Raw genomic sequence first — 17,995 nt, forward strand, 5'->3', positions numbered from 1 at the left:
TCAAGATATTTCATTCCTTTTTTTTTTTCCCCTCTCAAATACTTGATTATAAATGGTACCACACTACACGTAAGATAAATGAATCAAGGACAAACCTGCCTTGTTATCAGGAGCAAAAACTCGAAATATTTCCTGATCCCACAGGGTGGGAAAGCAAATCCAGTGTTCAAGGAAATGCTATTTACATTTGAATTTTTACCAACACAATGCCCTGTCTTAGGTCACCTGTACCACTGGGAAATGTTTCAACAGTCACTCCCAAGGACTGACTTCCACCTGGGGAGGGCAAAGAGGGAAAGAGAATGTCCCAGGCCAAGGACGGGTGGAAGAGGTTCAGATAGGAGATCAGTTAAAAGCAACACTGTGATTTTAGCCAGCAACACGTGATGTCAGACTCCAGCAAACATATGCAAATGCATACACCTTAGTTCCTAGAAGTAAGAGGAAGTCATGTCCCAAATTGAGGTCTGTTTTATAGACATGGTCCTGCTATTTAACCATTTATGTTTCTATATGTGTCTCTATTTGACTACTCACTCTGACCCACCCATTGTGGCCCCCATTTCCTTCATCCCTTAGCCCTGATTTTCTTTCTTCGTAAGGCTTAAGCTTCTGCTTAATTAATTAATTAATTAATTACTGCTTTATTTCTTAACTAAAGCATCAACCTTTTCATGCCCCCCCCCCCCAGAGTCATTTTAAATGAAGAATAAAAATTTAGGTGACACACTGGGGTCTGGAAGAGAGTGGCTCAAGGTTCATTCAACTCCAAGTCTAACAGTCACTCTCTTCGGAAGGACACTTCACCTCCCGAGGGTTTCAAAATTCGTCTCGTCCAGGAGGAAGGCTAGACGCCTAAGAATACGCTGCTTCCAGGCATATGGATGTGCCTGCAGCACAGACAGTGGCTCAGTTACCACTCAGCACCCCAGCTCCCAGGCAAGTACCTGCTGTTGCTGCTGCTGGACGTGGGCAAGGTCGGCTGCCCCCAGGTCCACCGCTGGTGCCTCTCCGTTGGACCGAGTGTCACGAAGTGCCCCGCACTCTAGTAAGTGGTTGCCACCGCTGGACCCGTTCTGGATGGCTGATCCGTTACTTTTTGTCTCAGACCCAGATTCTTGCATCATGACTCAAAAACCTGAGAGAAGGATTTCCAGAAGTTGGGGTGGGGGGAGTGAAGGCGAGAGAGAGGGGTGGGGAAGGGGAGAGAGAGAGAGAGAAAGAGAGAGAGACACCTGTTAAAACACTTGCTGTTCAGAATGAAAGAAGTTGCCAAACGTGTAAGCAGTTCTTATTCTACTTTCCCCTTTCCCCACATGAGTAGACTGGTCCCCTACTTTAGGACTAGGGGGCTGTCATTCAACTCAAGTATGATTTCAAATATATAATTTCTTCCCTCTTAGGAAAAATAGAAAGGTTCAGGTGATCCAAGAAGTTAGGAGCCAATTTCTGATGGGATTCAGATATTTTGCTAAAAAGAAAATACTTGAGGTCATCATACAAGTATAAATTTCAATATTATTAGGACCAGAAGCTCTGGGACAAACAATATCCTCTGAGAATATTCTCCAATCTCAGTCTCTCAAGTGACATGACCCATCACTACAAGACCCAGTAAGGGAATTGGTGCTGAAATGCAACAGCCAAACACATTTTAAGGATTTTAAACCCTTGATACCATCTGGACAGTTAGAAATTGGTCGTTCCTATAAGACAGGCCACTGCTAAAAAGACAGGGGCAAAAAGAACTTCCCATTTTGCAGACACTGAATGAATTCAGCCTATAACTACTGTTGGTGAGAAAGCACATTCTGCGCTAATTTTCCCCCTGGTCTGGTAGATGATGGTCCCCAGGGTAGGAGTAAGGGCTGATGTTTCAGGGCGATCCTTCAGACTCTTAATTTTGGAGAGAAGTGCTGGCTGGGCAGACCACAGAAGAGGTCAGAATTTCCAAGCGCTAAATGTGAGGCTTGGGCTACAGCTCAGTGATAGAATGTTTGCCTAACGAATATGGGATACTGGGTTCACTCCTTAGTATTGCCAGAAAGTATATTAATTAAAAGAAAAAAAATGAAAGTACTAAAATGTCTATTAGGAAAAAATATATATATACATATGTGTGTGTAAAATGGAAAATAGAGAAAAGTCTGTTTTCTCCTTTTATGTTTCAGTGTTTTGTTTTGTGGTGTCTCATCCCAGCCTTTTGGAGATAGGGCTCTATGGTAAAGCCCAGGTTAGCCTTGAACTTGAAATCCTTCTGCCTCAGCCTCCCAGGTCTTATAGGCAAAGACAATACCTAACACTAACTATACTACTTAATTCTTGTTATTCTCTTGAGCACAAAAATCATTAGCTTGGGGAGGCAGTTTAGGTTCCCATCCAGGATAAAACACATCGACTGATCAGCAGCCCTGAGCTGGATTCTCCATCAACGCAGGTGATTCCTACACGTTCCGTGGCTGCCAACAGTAATCATCAGTTCTACTGCATAGACAGGAAAACTGAAGCTTGGGATGGGGAGAAGGCTCAATGGGTAAAAGCACTGGCTACATAAGCCTGGTTCCTGAGTTCAGGTCCTGGGAGCCAAGGAAGAGCTGGATCCAGTAGTATAAGCATCCATCTGTCAGTAAATGGGATTTGGAGGTAAGGAAACCTTCAGGGGCGTATGTGCCAGGTAGTCTGGCTTCTGCAGCAGCATAGAAACCCTGTCCTAAACAAGGCAAAATGGCTAGGGTTGGCATCTGAGGGCTGTCTTCTGGTTTCCAAAGACTTACAGTGGCATGCATGTTCCTCCACGCATGCCCAGCCTCCAACGCAGGTAAACTTTAAAGAGAAGGGGGTGGGGTGGGGACTTCATAGCCACTGTGCCATGGCTAACTACGGCCAGCACAGGACGGGAGGTGTTCTGCTTCCATATCCCTCACCCACTGCGTGTTTTCTGAAGGCTGAGGTACAGGGTGACAAGCCAAGTTCACAGACTTAGGATGTGGAAAGGAAAACTTCTAGTCACCAGAGGAAGCAGTCAGTTCAAACATCAAAGCTGAGAAACGCTTAAATCATGAAGACTTCAATGTGAATTCCTGATGCCAGACAAAACAAAAACCATTTCATTCACATCACCCTTACGGAGGGCCACCTATTTCTTTCCCACTGCACTAGATACACTACCACATGGAAACTGAAGACACCCTAAGAGGAGGCGGTGCTTCTGTTAAAGACTAACAGAAGTCCGTTCTCTGCAACTTGCCCGAAAACCAAAGAGAAGAATTGTCCATTTAAAGACTCCCATTTCATCCGCCTCCAGTCCATAGTTAAGTGCAGCTTCATGGTAAGAAACCAAGGACAGATTTCGTCGTCAATTGGATTCTGGAGTTTATCAAGAAGAGCCTTTGGTGTTAGCAGGTATGAGACAATATGAGAAGCAACAGAGAGTCTCCTTGTGTCTTTGGACCAAATCTTCTAGTAATTACTGTCCTTTAGAAAGGCCTGCAGCTGCTTATGCCCCACCATGGAAAGAATCTATCAAAACAGAACAAAACAAAACAAACCCCAAGAAAACAAAACAACAGCCCCAAAAGATACGCAACAAGAGACCAGGAACATGAAACTATTCCTCTATCTCAAATGTGCTCGAGCCCAGGAGTCTCTCAGTGCTTTACATTCTATACCACACACTTGCTCAGTTGTATGTTTGGGTGCATAAGAGAATAGGTTTCTGGCTGGATGGAGCACAGTGGTATAGCAGGCGCCTTGTAGGCAGTAAGTCCTAAGTCATCCCCAATACTGCACAGTGACAAGGGAATAGACATATATCTCAGGGTAGTTGGCAATGAAATCCACTTTATTATTAGTTACAAAAGAAAGATATCTAAATAAAACAGGTGTTTCCCACCTTCTGGCAAGTCTGCCTATAACAAAGGGTCAACTCACAGGACAGAAAAATCCCTTCTTTTTCTTTAAGATTTTTTTAAAAATATTTTCATGTTTTAAAGATTTAAAGAATGTTTTGCTTCCATTTGTGTGTGTGTGTGTGTACCATGTATGTGCCTGGTGCCCAAGGATGTCAGAAGAGGGCTGTAGAGCCTGCTAGAACTGACAGTTGGATGATTGGTCACTATAGGCATACTGGGAATTGAATCCTGGGCCTCTGGAAGAGTAGCCAGTGCCCCTAACTGCTGAGCCATCTCTCTGCAAATGGCCTTTCTGAGCCTGCCTCACCTGCCCTCAGACAGGAGCACACAGTCATATATTCTGTCTCTAGGGAACAGGGTTGTGCATGTGCTGCCTTCAAACCACATGCTCTCAGAGATCTGGGGCCAGAGAACAGGTGTCTAAGAGCCTGCCTCTGTTTTAGTTTCCTCGGTTGACACCATCATGGTAGGCGGAGTATGAACCACCTCTGATGCAGTTGGAAAAGAAGCAACGCCTTTGCTCTGTGCAGCTCCAAAACAGGCTGCGAAGTTCTCCAGGACAAGTTAGGCAGGCCTGCAGCCAAGGAACTTGGCTCATGAATTAGGTTTGTGAGAGTACAGGGTTTGGGACTAAAACTGTATAAAGGAATTATTTTGGTCTAAGGATGTCCTCAGCCAAGTGCTAACTAGAGTACATGGGCTGGAGGACTTTTAATTTTCTAAAAGGTACAACATCAATTGGAGGCTTTGTGAAACGTCCATGTAGAAAATGAAAGATTAGGTGTCTAAGTATCTCTGACACTGTCTGGACCATGAGTGCTTCTATCAAACATCCCAGGCCATTTAATAAGTGTTTATATCTCCATATAAAACCCTCCGATACATTTAAATCTCAAACTCCCAAGTGTCCAGAAGGGAGATAAATGTTATTCCCTTTTGAGAGACAAGAAAACTACTGCTTAGATTAGGAGACAGACGAAGCCATAGATTCTCTCCATTTTGGACCTGACCAAGACCTGACCAAGACTTCCTCCTTCAGAGAGGCTCTGGCTAAGTGACGAATGAGTACACTGACCAGGAGAAACTGAATTTCAGCAAAGGCAAGAAGGGGGCAGGTGGGAAAAGAGAAGGTCCTAAAATACACAGAGGCAAAGGCCCTCAATGTCTCAGGAAGCAACCCTGTCTTTTCCTATTGACTTCCCACTGTGGCAGTGGGAAGCAAGCACCGGGCTGGGATGGAGCAATGCCTTCTCTTTTCTTAGAGGGGGTTTGTCCCAAGGCCTTTGTTTGTTCAACCTCTGCTCCTCCTCTCTGGGACTGTTCCTTGCACCAAAAGAGTCACCTTCCCCCACTATGAATGGAAAGCACAACATGTCCTGTTAAGCAGTGTGTGGCACTTGGATTTGAGGAGCTGTCTCTGGAGGCTTCAGCCACCTCTTACCCAAGCCATTCCTCAGTTTCCCCTGATGCCTTCGCACAGGACCATGACCTGCTCAGGCATCTGACTACCCATACACTGCAATCCTCCAGGCCTGACACTCTAGGCCATGGCTGTCAGAGACAGAAGGAAGCCCAGACCATGCTCTTTCCACCTTGCTTGGAAATATGACAGAGATACGAATTTAAAGGATCACTTTGTTCTGCTTGTTTGTCTGTCTGTTTGTTTGTCTGTTTGTTTTTAGGAGACTTTGAAAAATAAGGAGAGCTGGGTCTCACATGCTTATTAATTGTTGCTGCCAACAGCACTCCTCTGTGGAGACCTTCTGGAAAATTCATAATGTCCAGGCCAACGTATTTATAGTAAACTAAAACACAGCTTTATTATTATGATTATTTCCTTGGTTACAGTGTTGTTGCTGAAAATTTAGAAGAAAAAAAAAAAAAGCCCTTGTTATCACGCTTGTAAAAGATTTTTAAGCTAACAAAAAGTTCGGTCTTGATTCCAGGGCAGTTAATTAAGGTTGACCAAGTCAGGCAGAAGTAAATTAACTTGGCTGATCAATTATTTATATGAAGCAGAATAAATGCCCTTAAAGAACTTGGTCCGTTCACAAAGGGATGTGTAAATTAAACCAAACAGAGTTTTGTAGACTATGTCTCTACTGCTGTGAGAGAAGTGAGGTTAAGGGCAATGCAACATCCAGGACAGTGAGCAGAGGAACTACGCATTGCCATCCGTAGCCCTGAGCAAGGACCACCCCTTCCTCACTCACATCCTATGTAGAGAATGAAGGGATGTAGACTACAATGTTGAAGAGAAAACAAAAACCAGCAGGGTGGGAAGGAGGGTGGGAGGGAGGGAGGGACAGACCAAGAGTGTTAGGATTCCAGAAACAGTAAACATGTGTCTCTTGTTCTCCCATCTCTCCTCTCTCTCTCCCTCTCTTTTTGGTTTTCGAGACAGGGTTTCTCTGTATAGCCCTGGCTGTCCTGGAACTCACTCTGTAGACCAGGCTGGCCTCGAACTCAGAAATTCGCCTGCCTCTGCCTCCCGAGCGCTGAGAATAAAGGTGTGCGCCACTACGCCCGGTTGCTTTCTCATCTCTTAACTTAGCATTTTAGACATTAGCAAAGCAAGAGGATGATGCATTAGCTTTGGTTCTGAACTTTTAAATTACAGAATTCTTCCTAATCTTGAATCTATCGTACGGAGGAAAAAAATATCAACACACTATCTAAAGAAAGATTTTTTTTTTAAAGTGTGTGCTTTTTCAGGGTCTCACTGAGCAAATGAACTGGTTCCTGTACAATGCACACAAAGTTTACATGGTAACAGAAGACAAACAAAGGAGTTTCAAGGAGCAAGGTGCAGTTACATGGTGGGGTGGCTTAGGACATCAAATAAGCCCCACCCTATAACCACTTGTGAGTTGCTCCCTTGAAAAAGAGAGGCAATAGAACAGCCCAGATGAAAGTCAGGGCCCCTTAGTGGAGGCCTTGTGGGACGGGGATGCCACATGAGACATGGCATCGGACTTGGTGACACTGGAGCAGGCAGCAGTGGGGACAGGAAGTGGGCAGCAGTAGGGGGCCATATTCAGGGCTAGGAAACTAGACAGGAGAGGCACAGCAGCAACCACTCCCACAATACTAAGTCCCTCTCTAGAAGCAGAAAAAGTAAACTACAGTAAGAAGAAGTGCTTGAGGAGAACAAGCCAAACACAAGAGTGAATGACAGCAGCTGATCATTGCTCTTCTGAGGTGACTCTGACAAGCCATGGATGAATCCTTCACATAACAAATCTTTGTCCAAAGCCCCGACTGGTCCTACATCATGGCGAGACAGACCACCCAAGCACAAGTCCATGAAGTGAAGTCGAGGTGCTGAAGATACTACCTTCCAATACCAAATTTTCATAATTATAACAGAAAGGCGTAAATTTTCTAATGCATAGCAGTTCAAAAAGTAATCAAGGGAATGAGCCGCAGGGCTATTTTAATGTATGCAAAGCTAGTGACCCACAGTAAATGGGAGGTAGGCGACAATGAATGCAAAGTAAGGCGCACACACTAAACTCCGGGTCTGATGAGGGACGGCTAAAATTAACACCCAATTAATTTCCGAATTGACAAACAAATGAAACCCATAAATCTACTTTCTCATTAATTTTCTTGTGGTATAATTTAAAGCAGTAATATGAGGGCAAAAACTGAGCATTATCCATCATAAATATCAAAAGATAGCACGGTAACACCGTAAATTATGCATATTACCTGTTGTTAAAAATGATTTATGTATTATCAACTTTATCATGCACTGTAGAGGTCTCCATCTATCTTGTGAAAATCTGGGATTTTGGTAAAAGCTCAGGTGGAATGCAACTGTCAAATGCATGCCCAAAACAAAAACAAAATGTGACCTCTTGTTGAGGGTGGAACAGGCAAACCTGGGATCTTCATAGGTGCCCCTAAACAGACTTGGGTATTGTACAAGTGAGGCACCAGCTCTCCAAGGGCAAGGAGAGTTGGGTCCACGATGGAAGCAGGTATAGGCACACAGTGGATGAATCTCAGGGGCAAGTGTGGGACACTCAAGATCTTGAGACTAAGAATCCAAGCTGTGGTTCTCAGACTAGTCTGTATGATGTGGTGATTCCCCTACCTTCCTATGGTTTCATAGAAACCAGCTTGTGGTTATCAGCTGAATTAATGTATATTTATTAATTAAGTGGAGGGAGAGATGGCTTTAACTAAGATGTTTCTATTTTGGAGTAGAAAGATGGCTCAGTTAATAAACTGACTGCCTTGTAAGCAGGATTTGACTTCAGTCTCCAGAATCTACAATGAAGCACACACTTGTAATTCCAGTGCTGGGGAGATGGAGGCAGTGGGGAGATGGAGGCAGGCAGATCCATGGGGCTTGGCCAGCCAATTAGGTGAGACCTCTAGGAACTGGGAGCCTCTTTTTTTTAAAAAGATATTTTCTTCATTTACATTTCAAATGCTATCCCCAAAGCCCCCTATACCCTCTCCATGCCCTGCTCCCCAACCCACCCACTCCCTTATCCTGGCCCTGGCATTCCCCTGTACGGGGGCATATAATCTTCGCAAGACCAAGGGCCTCTCCTCCCATTGATGGCCAACTACGCCATCTTCTACTAGATATGCAACTAGAGACACAGCTCTGGGGGGGTACTGGTTAGTTCATATTGTTGTTCCTCCTATAGGGTTGCAGACCCCTTTAGCTCCTTGGTTACTTTCTCTAGCTCCTTCATTAGGGGCCCAGGAGCCTCTGTCTTAAAATTAGATGGACAGTGTTGTCCATCTAAGTTGTCTTCTGGCCTCTCGAACTGGTATGCATAGAAGTGCACCCACAAACACACACACACAGATACCTTTCCCCTTCCCTCCTCCATTTATTTAAAAAAAAAACCTAACAACTTTTTATCAACTTCTTTGTTCTCAAGTACTTCTTTGACATAATAGAAATTTGATAGATAATTTCTACATTATATGTAATATGTAGGTAAAACCCAAGTCTAACTTCTTGATCAAGATAGAAGTGACATCAACTCTAGCCACCAACTATACACACCTACTTTTTAAAATGCCATATTTTCTGTAACTCTTCAGAAGGGCTAACTGGCTATTGAAAATCAGTTTATCATTAAGTCAACTGTCTTATTTTCTTCCCTTCCTTTTTTGGTTGTGACTAGGAATCAAATATATGGCTTGGTACAAGCTAAAAAGTATTGTCTTTAATACATATCCTCAACTTTTACATTCCTGAGTCAAGGTCTTATTAAGCAGTCCAGCTAGCCTTGAATTCACTATTTTCCTGCCTCGTTCTCACAAATGCTGGAATGAGAGGCATTTGTCACCACACCCCAAATAGTCAGTTAGGGCTGTCTCATTCACTGGAAAGTCAAGATGATCAGCTGGGGAAGGGGGTTTGAGTCTATCCCATGGCTGTGAGCATTTACTACGCATAAGGAAAATTCAGATAGACTGGAATGGTAGAGAACAGGATGTTTAACTTCCTCTGTAACCCATGACGTAAAATCAAGTTGGCAGAATAGGCTGACAATAAAATAATGTCCTAATAAAAGCCAAGGTTTCTCTTCTCCTGCAGGCTTTCCGTGTGAAAACAGGAGACTTCACATGTCTAAGGAGAAAGGATTTCAACAGTGCAGGTAAGAGCCACCATACTCAAGCTTTCAGGACAATGTAGTCTTGGTAAGCCACCAGTGAGTTCAGGCAACAACCCCCTCACCCCATCTCCAGTCCACTCCCAAACATAGGCCTCTGAAAACTGAAAAGTGCCTACTCTAGCTTAGAGTCGGAGATGCTGGACTCCAGTTGATCTGCCCTCTTGTCTGCTAGTGGGCAGGAAGTTAGTAAGATATTATTATCACAGCCATGGTAAGCAGAATGTTGGCAAGAAAGGCCCCAGTTGGAACAAAACACTAGAAATAAGTGGAGAGAATGGGCCCACTCCCTGGCACATTGATCCGCCCTTGCTCACGTCATTAACTGAGAAGGGGAGCTTTGCCAACGCAGGGTAGGCTGTTTGCTTTGCCTCAAGGAAGCTGCTGAAGGTCAGGCGTGAAGGAGCCAGGTGCTCACTCAGGAGAGCACAGTTAAAACACATTTCCACCCAAGAATATAGGTTTGAAGTTTGAGCACTAACAGAGCCTGCCAGTGAACTTTAATCTTTAGGACTTGAAAATAGCTCAGCTCTCTCATAAAAGGCCCAGTAGAATAAGCCACCACCAGTTCAGAGAAGGGTATTTTCCCCATTTCCATATTTCACATAATTTAATGTACACACGGCCAGGTTTACAACGTCCACTGAGTGGCAGGTTCAATGACACACTTCAAGTGTCTGCCTCCTCGTCTGTAGCCCCTAACCGCTCAGGTGACCACAGTGAACAATATGCTAACAGCAACAAGGCAACACAGTGAATGGAGGGCATCAAGACCCTGTGGCTTGCGCGTCTCTCTGCTGTGTGAAAGGAACAATTATTTAATTTTATCCTTCAAAACCTCTAATCGACACACAGGTCTGTCTCGCCCCGGAAGCTGCTCTGAAGCAGATTACTTTCTCTGAGATAAAAGACGCCATTTTGGCACTGAAGGTCAGAGGCACCTCTCCCTCCACCCTAGCTCTACCCTGTGTTTTCTAACTCAGCCAAGTGCTAGGAAGTTCAATTTGGCAAATTCGGAAACGATAACAAATAATAATTTTTGAAAAATCCAACCACAAAGACGGTGAGAGCTGAGTTCTCTCTGCTGTCTACAAAACATCAAAACAGAGGGGTCTTCTTATTCAAAGACGTTCCTGCTGTCAAAGGGACAAGAGTCACACACAACCAAAGCCAAATTAAGAGACGCCAAGGCTTGCTTTACTGAACTAGAAATGACATACGGCATAAACCCAGCTTAAAATGAAACAGATAAGTAAGACACGTTAGAGTGAAACATCGATCATTTAAAATATGTAAAGCACACATTCAAAGTGCAGTTCCTTCATAGTTCAGTCACAGCAGACCCTTTCAGGTTACGTCAAGGTTAACCCCCACTTCTCAGACTTCACAGAAAACACACTTAACAGCCCAGATCACACCAACCCCACAGCCCAGCACAGGAGACAGAGACAAATGAAATGAAGCCCAAGGGCTGTCTGTACCTTTCAGCGTCTCCCTTCGTTCATAGTCCAGGCCTTTCCTCCCTACACTTTCTAGGTCCTTATTTGTTCCACAAAGAATTGCACAGCCATCTGATGCTCTATGACTGAGCTGGTGGCCCTTCAGGAGATCGCGCCCCTCTCTGAAGAAGGCAAACAACTGCATAGATATCATTACACTAAGGAAATCTCTTAGAAAAGCCAAACAAGTCGCTAATCTCTCCGGCCCCTTCATCCAAGCAAGAGATAAGCAAAGCAAACCTAGGGCGCTTTCAACCGCATTCCAGGGACAGGCTCCCCTTTTCTTTCTTTATCGAAATTCTAGCGTTTAAGTCTTGTATGTGTGTATTTGTGTGTGGTGTATTTTTTTTCCTTCTTCTTTTTAAACAGACCTTACAGGATAAACTGCTGCTTCCACCCGCAAACAAAGCAATATTTGTTTAATAACGATTGCTGCCATGGGTACAGTAAACAGGGGGCCCAGCATTTGTGTTTATGAACAAACACATCATCTTACCAGAGCAATTTAACATTAACCAGGTGGAATAATCAACAGATTTCATAGGTGACACCGGGGGCAGGGTAAAGCAAACAGAACCGGGGAGGAGAAAGGGGCAGCTTTGATAGAATCAAGGTCGAGGTACTGAGGCAAATGCATCGGAGGGTAAACAGCTGGGAAGGAGGCGAGATACACAAGCCCTCATTCTTCTGACATTTAGAGAGCCAGGAAGGTTGTAAGTTACATGGATCAGCTGCTGACCACCAGGAAATCCAACTGGTTGGAGACTCGGCCTGCGTGTTTGCACAATGCCATGTTTGTGGATAAACAATGATTTGCTGTTACCAACCGCCATTACTCATCATGGAACCAGGGTGAAGCAAGTAGAATCTGCTTAACTCCTTCCTAGAGACATTACCTAGAGCTTTGAGGAAAGAAAATACTCAAGGACATGCACCCTTCCCCAAAGAAATACAACAGGACACCCCAAATGAGGCAGGCCAACCTTAAGCAAATCCCTTTGATTTCATGGCTTGCCAATAAAAATACATGGGCTTCTTTGGGGTAAGATGCTCAGTACTGATGTTTGCTTCAGTAACTCTGCACTCATCTCCTGGGCTCATCTTCTTTTATCAATTAAATACATGGGTCAAACATAGATCCTGGTTGTGGGTGTTTCTTCCAGAAGGGAAACCCTGTTTCTTTCTCCTTCCAAAGCAAAGCTTCTGTAAACCCACTGGGCTAACAGAGACATGGGTAGAAGCCCCAAGGACTCTGCAAAATTTAAACTATGCCATATGAAGATAGTGTCCTTAAGAAACAACAAATGACAGAAAGAGTCAGTTGATGGTGCCTTATTCTATCCAGGAGTTCCTTGTGAGATTAGCACCAGGGGAAAAAAATTCTATCTTTGCAAAAGCCAGAGTGATTTAATTCTCCATGTCCATTAAGAAGAATTATTTAATCTTCAAAGATTCACTTCCCAGGTAAACTGCCATACATAGCTAGCTGACTTCAAGTTAGAAAGGCATTATCGCACCTTATCGGAAATGCTATATTTAGGGATTCAATCTACAGTGAAAGCATTAGTTTGAACTTATTTTACAGATAGCATAATATCATTAAACTACTTAATTTTGGTGCGTGTGAAAAAGATCCCTCTGTTACTTAACATCTAATAAGCAAAACATACTGAAAAACAGTTTGGTAATGCATCTAACATCTTACACTTACAATCAGTTAATTAATTTTTAAAATTCTGCATTCTGCTAGTATAAAATATGGCAAAACACTATCTGCTGGCTATCCAAAGCAAAATTTCAAAGTGAAAAAAAAAAAACCAACATTTTTTTTTAAAGAGACACACCCCAGGACTCTGACAATGACATTATTCATTATGACATTATTTGCCTTTTTGTTTCTGTCTTAAATAGGGTAATGAAAACCTTTGTTGGCTCCCCCACACCCACACCACCAACCTTCAGGCCACTGTGAAATCTCAGCTTTCGCTGGCTCTTGCTTCAATTATCTAATCTCTGTTCTGCAAACTTAAAGTTACAAAGCATCTCCAGTGTTTTCTCTGGTGTTTTTGTTTTGTTTTGTGCTGTGGTTTGTTTCCAGTGTCCTATGCTCACAGCCTTCTTTGCCCAAATCAACATAGCCTAGGAGGCCTCAGCCCTCCCTGCTTGGGGAAGAATTTCCCCACTCAGCACTCAGAGCCCCCTAGTACCAATGCTTGTGGACCAAGGACCGGTTAGCACCCTGAGACGCCTCTGCTGTGTGAGAAGCTTGACCTGTAGGACAGAAGCTGCTCTACTGCCCTAGAGAAGGCAAACCCAGCTTGCTCAACTAAGGGATGATGCAAGCACAAGGCAGAGGCTCTTCCTCCAGTGCTGGGGACAGAACGTTCCCACATTCCAGGCCCTCTCCACCATGGATGTGGTCAGCATGACAAGGAAGCAGTGCACAGTGAAGTTCCAGTAAGAAAGACCAAAGCCGCACTGGCCTTCCTTCCTTCTGCCTCAGGCAACAGTGGTTGCTCACTATCTGCCCTCCATTTCCCCCCAAACCAACTTGCCCATTCCCCCCTCCTCTCTCTCTCTTTCCTTCTCTCCCTCTTTCTCCTCCCCCATCTCTCTCCTGCCTGAAGCTAGGATGAACTAGGATATCAATAAAGTGGGATGAGCACAGAGTGAAATTCCAAATGGCAGCCGAAGGCATTGTCACCAAGCTCCTTGGATAAAAGGCGAGTTGATTGAACCCTGGCTTTTCTTTGTAAGGCGAAGGTGAACCCACGTATGTAGTCACTAGTTGGAGGAGTAGAAGGTGACCAGAGGGGAGAAAAACAAAAGCAAACATCCAGAATCATCCTATATGTCATCACACCTGTCCACAATCTCTGTAATGTTTACTTTCAAAGGCTCAGTTTACTTAATTTTCTATGGACCCCAAGTTTATAAAGATTAATATAAAAAGCAAATAAGGTACTGATGAAGAAGTCTTTAGTAACAGATCTTCACTCAGTTCTTCACAAACAGTTTCAAGAGACACTAAGAGGACTTGATACTGGAAAGTCTGATTGGTTCTCACAAATTCTCTCTGGGATGAGAAAGCTGAGACTCTCTGAGACTCTCAAGTGTCATCTGAGCGAACACTAGGGCCAGTTCTCCAAGCCTAAAATCTGCCCCTCCTCCTCCTCCCCTGTCATTTCCATCCACACCTACTCTCTGCTATTTTTAAAAAATGGCTCACATTTGATAAACAAATGTCTCTTCAGGGGAAATTTTGTATCACCTCTTCAAAGGGAAAGACAACATGGAACCCTCCATACAAGACAAAGAGTTTGGCACACAAGTACCAAAGCCAACTAAGGGGACACAAGTCAGTCGAGAGCCCCTGTTCTCTGAGTGAGAACCACAGCCTTCCTTTGTTCAATAAGGAGCTGACAGTTGGTAAAGACACATTAAAGACACAACTGCCAGATGCTCTCTTTGGCTTCGTCAGAGGGATTTAAAGATATCTAAAAATTGGGTAAGCCAGATGGCTTGAGGAGTAAGGAGGTGGTCACCAAACCTGAGGACTTAAGATTCATCCCTAGACCCACACAGTAGAAGAGAACTGACCACTGTAAGTTGTACTCTGACCTTCACCATGTTCATCATGGGTTGCAAAGGCCCACATACACTCACACTAACTCACATAAAATGTTTGTGTGTACACACACACACACACACACACACTAGAAAATTAGATTATTTTTGGTATCGAACCACAATATTGAGCACTTATGAATCATTCAGGAGCCACCTAAAATTTCTCTCAAAATCCACAGATCACAATGCAAGATTATGTATTGGGGCACACACTGGAACCAGAGGAGACACAGAGGACTTATAAGAATCTAGGATGAATTCATGATTCTGGATCTTTCTAGAAATGGCACTTGAAGCATTAAGGACCTACAGAGTACACTTACACTACTAGGGAAATAATCAACTGAGAAATAAGATTTTCTTTGACTGTCTCAAACCTGAAGGGGCTCCCGGACTGCATTGTGCGTGAGGCATGTTAAACATCCCATCAACTGTATTGCGAGTGAGACATGTTAAACATCCCATCAACAGCTCCTGCACTGGGCCTCCCTCACAGCTTCACCTCTTCTGACTCCAGCAAAGAGCCAGAGCACCAGCCACTTCAGGCTGATGGCCTTTCCACAATGCGAGTTCAGAGTTTATTCAATGCCATGTGAGTACGCTATGGTAAGGACCACAAGCATATCATTCAAATGCTTTATTGGTCCAAAAGATGGATGCTTTTATTAGCCCAACCTTCTTTGTAATGGAGTGCCACTGTTGACCCAGCATTAGCCTCATTCCCTGCCATTAATCACACTTCTAAGAGCTCATTTTGCCTTAAAATCTTAAGAAATTGCTATAATTTAAAGACATGGTGTCTACATAATGGGAAATGCTTCATAGATTGTATCATTTCTTAAAATACAGTAGGTTTTATGAGAACAATGACCATGATGCGAACACATTACAAAATGAGGATGATTTTTATTATACATATAATATATATATATATGTAAAAGAAAAAGCAGAATATAAGCCCTCTTTTATATTTTTTGGCTTCCCACATCTGGACTTTTTAAACATTACATTTTGGAAGGCCGAGAGCATAAGTAACAAGTTTAGAGACACCAAACCCTCCTTCCCCCACCTCCAAAACACTGCCAAACAAATGACAACTAAGACGTAAAGGGAGGAACCATGCAGGGAAGAGACAGATGTGAAAACGCGTGGTGCGCTTTAAGAAAATTCCATCTGTCCTGGACTTCTTGTCTGTCACCCCCACTTTCTGTGTCTTGTCTGTCCCAGGGAGGAGAACAAACTAGGGAAGGCTCTTCGGTAAGTGGTGTCGGGATGAACAACAGCTACCTGCCAATTCACTTTGTGTGATTTCAATAATATAATGATGCTCTTAGCTAGGAAGTTCTCATCTCATTAAAGCACCTTCATGATCAGGTTGGGCACAGCTGAGTCCTGTAAAGGGAAGCGACTGAGAGGTTTTCACTCAGACATGTCTTTTCTAATGCATCCTTTCATGTTTTCTTACCGCTGTACAATCAGAATGCCACATCCAAAAGTATATATTCAAATCTTAACTACACACAAAAATGACAGCATTATGTCCCAGCCAGGCAAAAAGATTAGGAAGATGTCAGGTTCTACTCACTTCAAAGAACTGAGAATGAACAAGTCTAGAAGTTAAGGTCCAAAGAGAAAGGCCTGGTTCTCAAGGAATCTGGGAAGAATATAAGAGCCTGTGATAAAGGGCTATAGGGATGGATCAAGGAATCAGACCTCTCCTTCTGTATGAGGCACTGCCAACTCAGTTGTAGGGGTCTCTTAGGTAAGCAATAGGCATAGAGTTCTCTATTCAACCTAACAAAGAGGCCCAAGCCTGAACCTGTAACCCAGGAGCTATGGGACAGTGCTTGACCAGGGAGGGGCTATTGCAAAGAATGTAAATCCTTCACCACACTGCTTTCCCTAGGGTACCACAGGCATGCCAGCCTGTGAGGAAGGGCTTAAGGCCCAGGTTAGATAGGACGGGCAAGCATACAGGATGAGGATGGCGGTTTCTCTTCATACTCTGACTGCTAGGACACTGGACGGCCTCACGGCTGAGCATAGGCACAGCTGATGGCTGAGGAGCTGATTCTCAGCAGCATTCTGCGGGCCGTTCAACAGCCAAGGAGATTTTCCAAGCTGGATCTTGGCACTTACAGGATAAATATGACAGGGAGGGGGGTATAAGATAACAGACAAACATGCTGTTAATCTGCCTCCCAAAACAGAGTTATAACCAGAATATTCCTCTCCTGTAATATGGACAATAAGTATCAATACCACAAAGAGTATCAACATCACAGGAAGAGCCCTCAAGGATCCAAAGACTGTAGTCCCTGGAGGGTCTGCCTAAAAAGGGCCAAGGTATTCACCCTTTGCCAGCCAGTGCAGATACAAGGGATATGTCTTCTGCAGGGGCTTTCAGACAGATTCTCTTGCCTCCAAGAGACAGGAAGTTAGCAGCTTTTCCACTGTTTCTTGCAGCTTGTGAGGCTGACAGCACAAAGCTCAGTAACCAGCAACAAGGATGAAGCATGTTCTAGCACCATCTCAGCCTTAGAGAGCGAGAACCCATGAGACCATCTCAGCCTTAGAGAGCGAGAACCCATGAGACCATCTCAGCCTTACAGAAAGAGAACCCATGAGATCATCTCAGCCTTACAGTAGGAGAACCTATAAGAAGTCTCTCTTTCAAACACACACACACACACACACACACACACACACACACCTTGAGGTGGTAGACATGCTGAAAAGGAGTGTTAACTTACTTAGGTTACATTTTCAGCTCTCCCAACCAACCAACCAACCAACCAACCAACCAACCAACCAACCAACCTATTTTCCCCATTCCTTAGTTCTGGATTCATACTCCTATGTATCCTTGGTATTTCTTCTACAAAATAGATATTTTGTGCCCAGTCATGTCAAGGCTGATGTAAGTGTTGGGGCAACAGTGGGGAACAAAAATCAATAGGATCCCATCAACATGGAGGTGAGGACCTAATAGAGAAGACCGGCATTAATCAATTAGCCACACACAGAAGTGGAGACTCAAATGGAGATAAGTGCTACTGTGAAAAATGCATGGTCTCTGAAAGCACAAAGGTAATATATGTAAAGTGCCTTGCATGCAGTAGGCGCTCAATAAATCACATCGATGATTACTAGCCCATAAAACCCAGCCCTCTGGGAGGCCACTGGGAAATACTCAGGCACAGAACACCCCATCTCATCATAAAATGAACCTGAACGGAGGACTGGGCACTCATCAACCCCTTTTAAAAGCAAGTTTTTCATGCCATCTCCTGCCTGAAAAAGGAGG

At 43.9% G+C, this 17,995-nt stretch overlaps 1 protein-coding gene across 12 annotated transcripts in view; it reads right to left on the minus strand.

The window, feature by feature from the left end:
• Foxp1 (forkhead box P1) overlaps positions 1-17,995 on the minus strand; it is a 601,333-nt gene that overhangs the window by 235,118 nt on the left and 348,220 nt on the right. For 9 of the 12 annotated variants that reach the window (XM_029478349.1, XM_029478348.1, XM_029478347.1 and 6 more), the window contains one exon: positions 948-1,138. In XM_029478349.1, coding sequence (XP_029334209.1) covers positions 948-1,127 — 180 coding nt within the window. In that variant the 5' untranslated portion in view covers positions 1,128-1,138. The other 3 variants (XM_029478342.1, XM_029478356.1, XM_029478341.1) reach the window with 3 other exon arrangements.

Source organism: Mus caroli, chromosome 6, assembly GCF_900094665.2.
Source record: "Mus caroli chromosome 6, CAROLI_EIJ_v1.1, whole genome shotgun sequence".
Taxonomy (NCBI): Eukaryota; Metazoa; Chordata; class Mammalia; order Rodentia; family Muridae; genus Mus; species Mus caroli.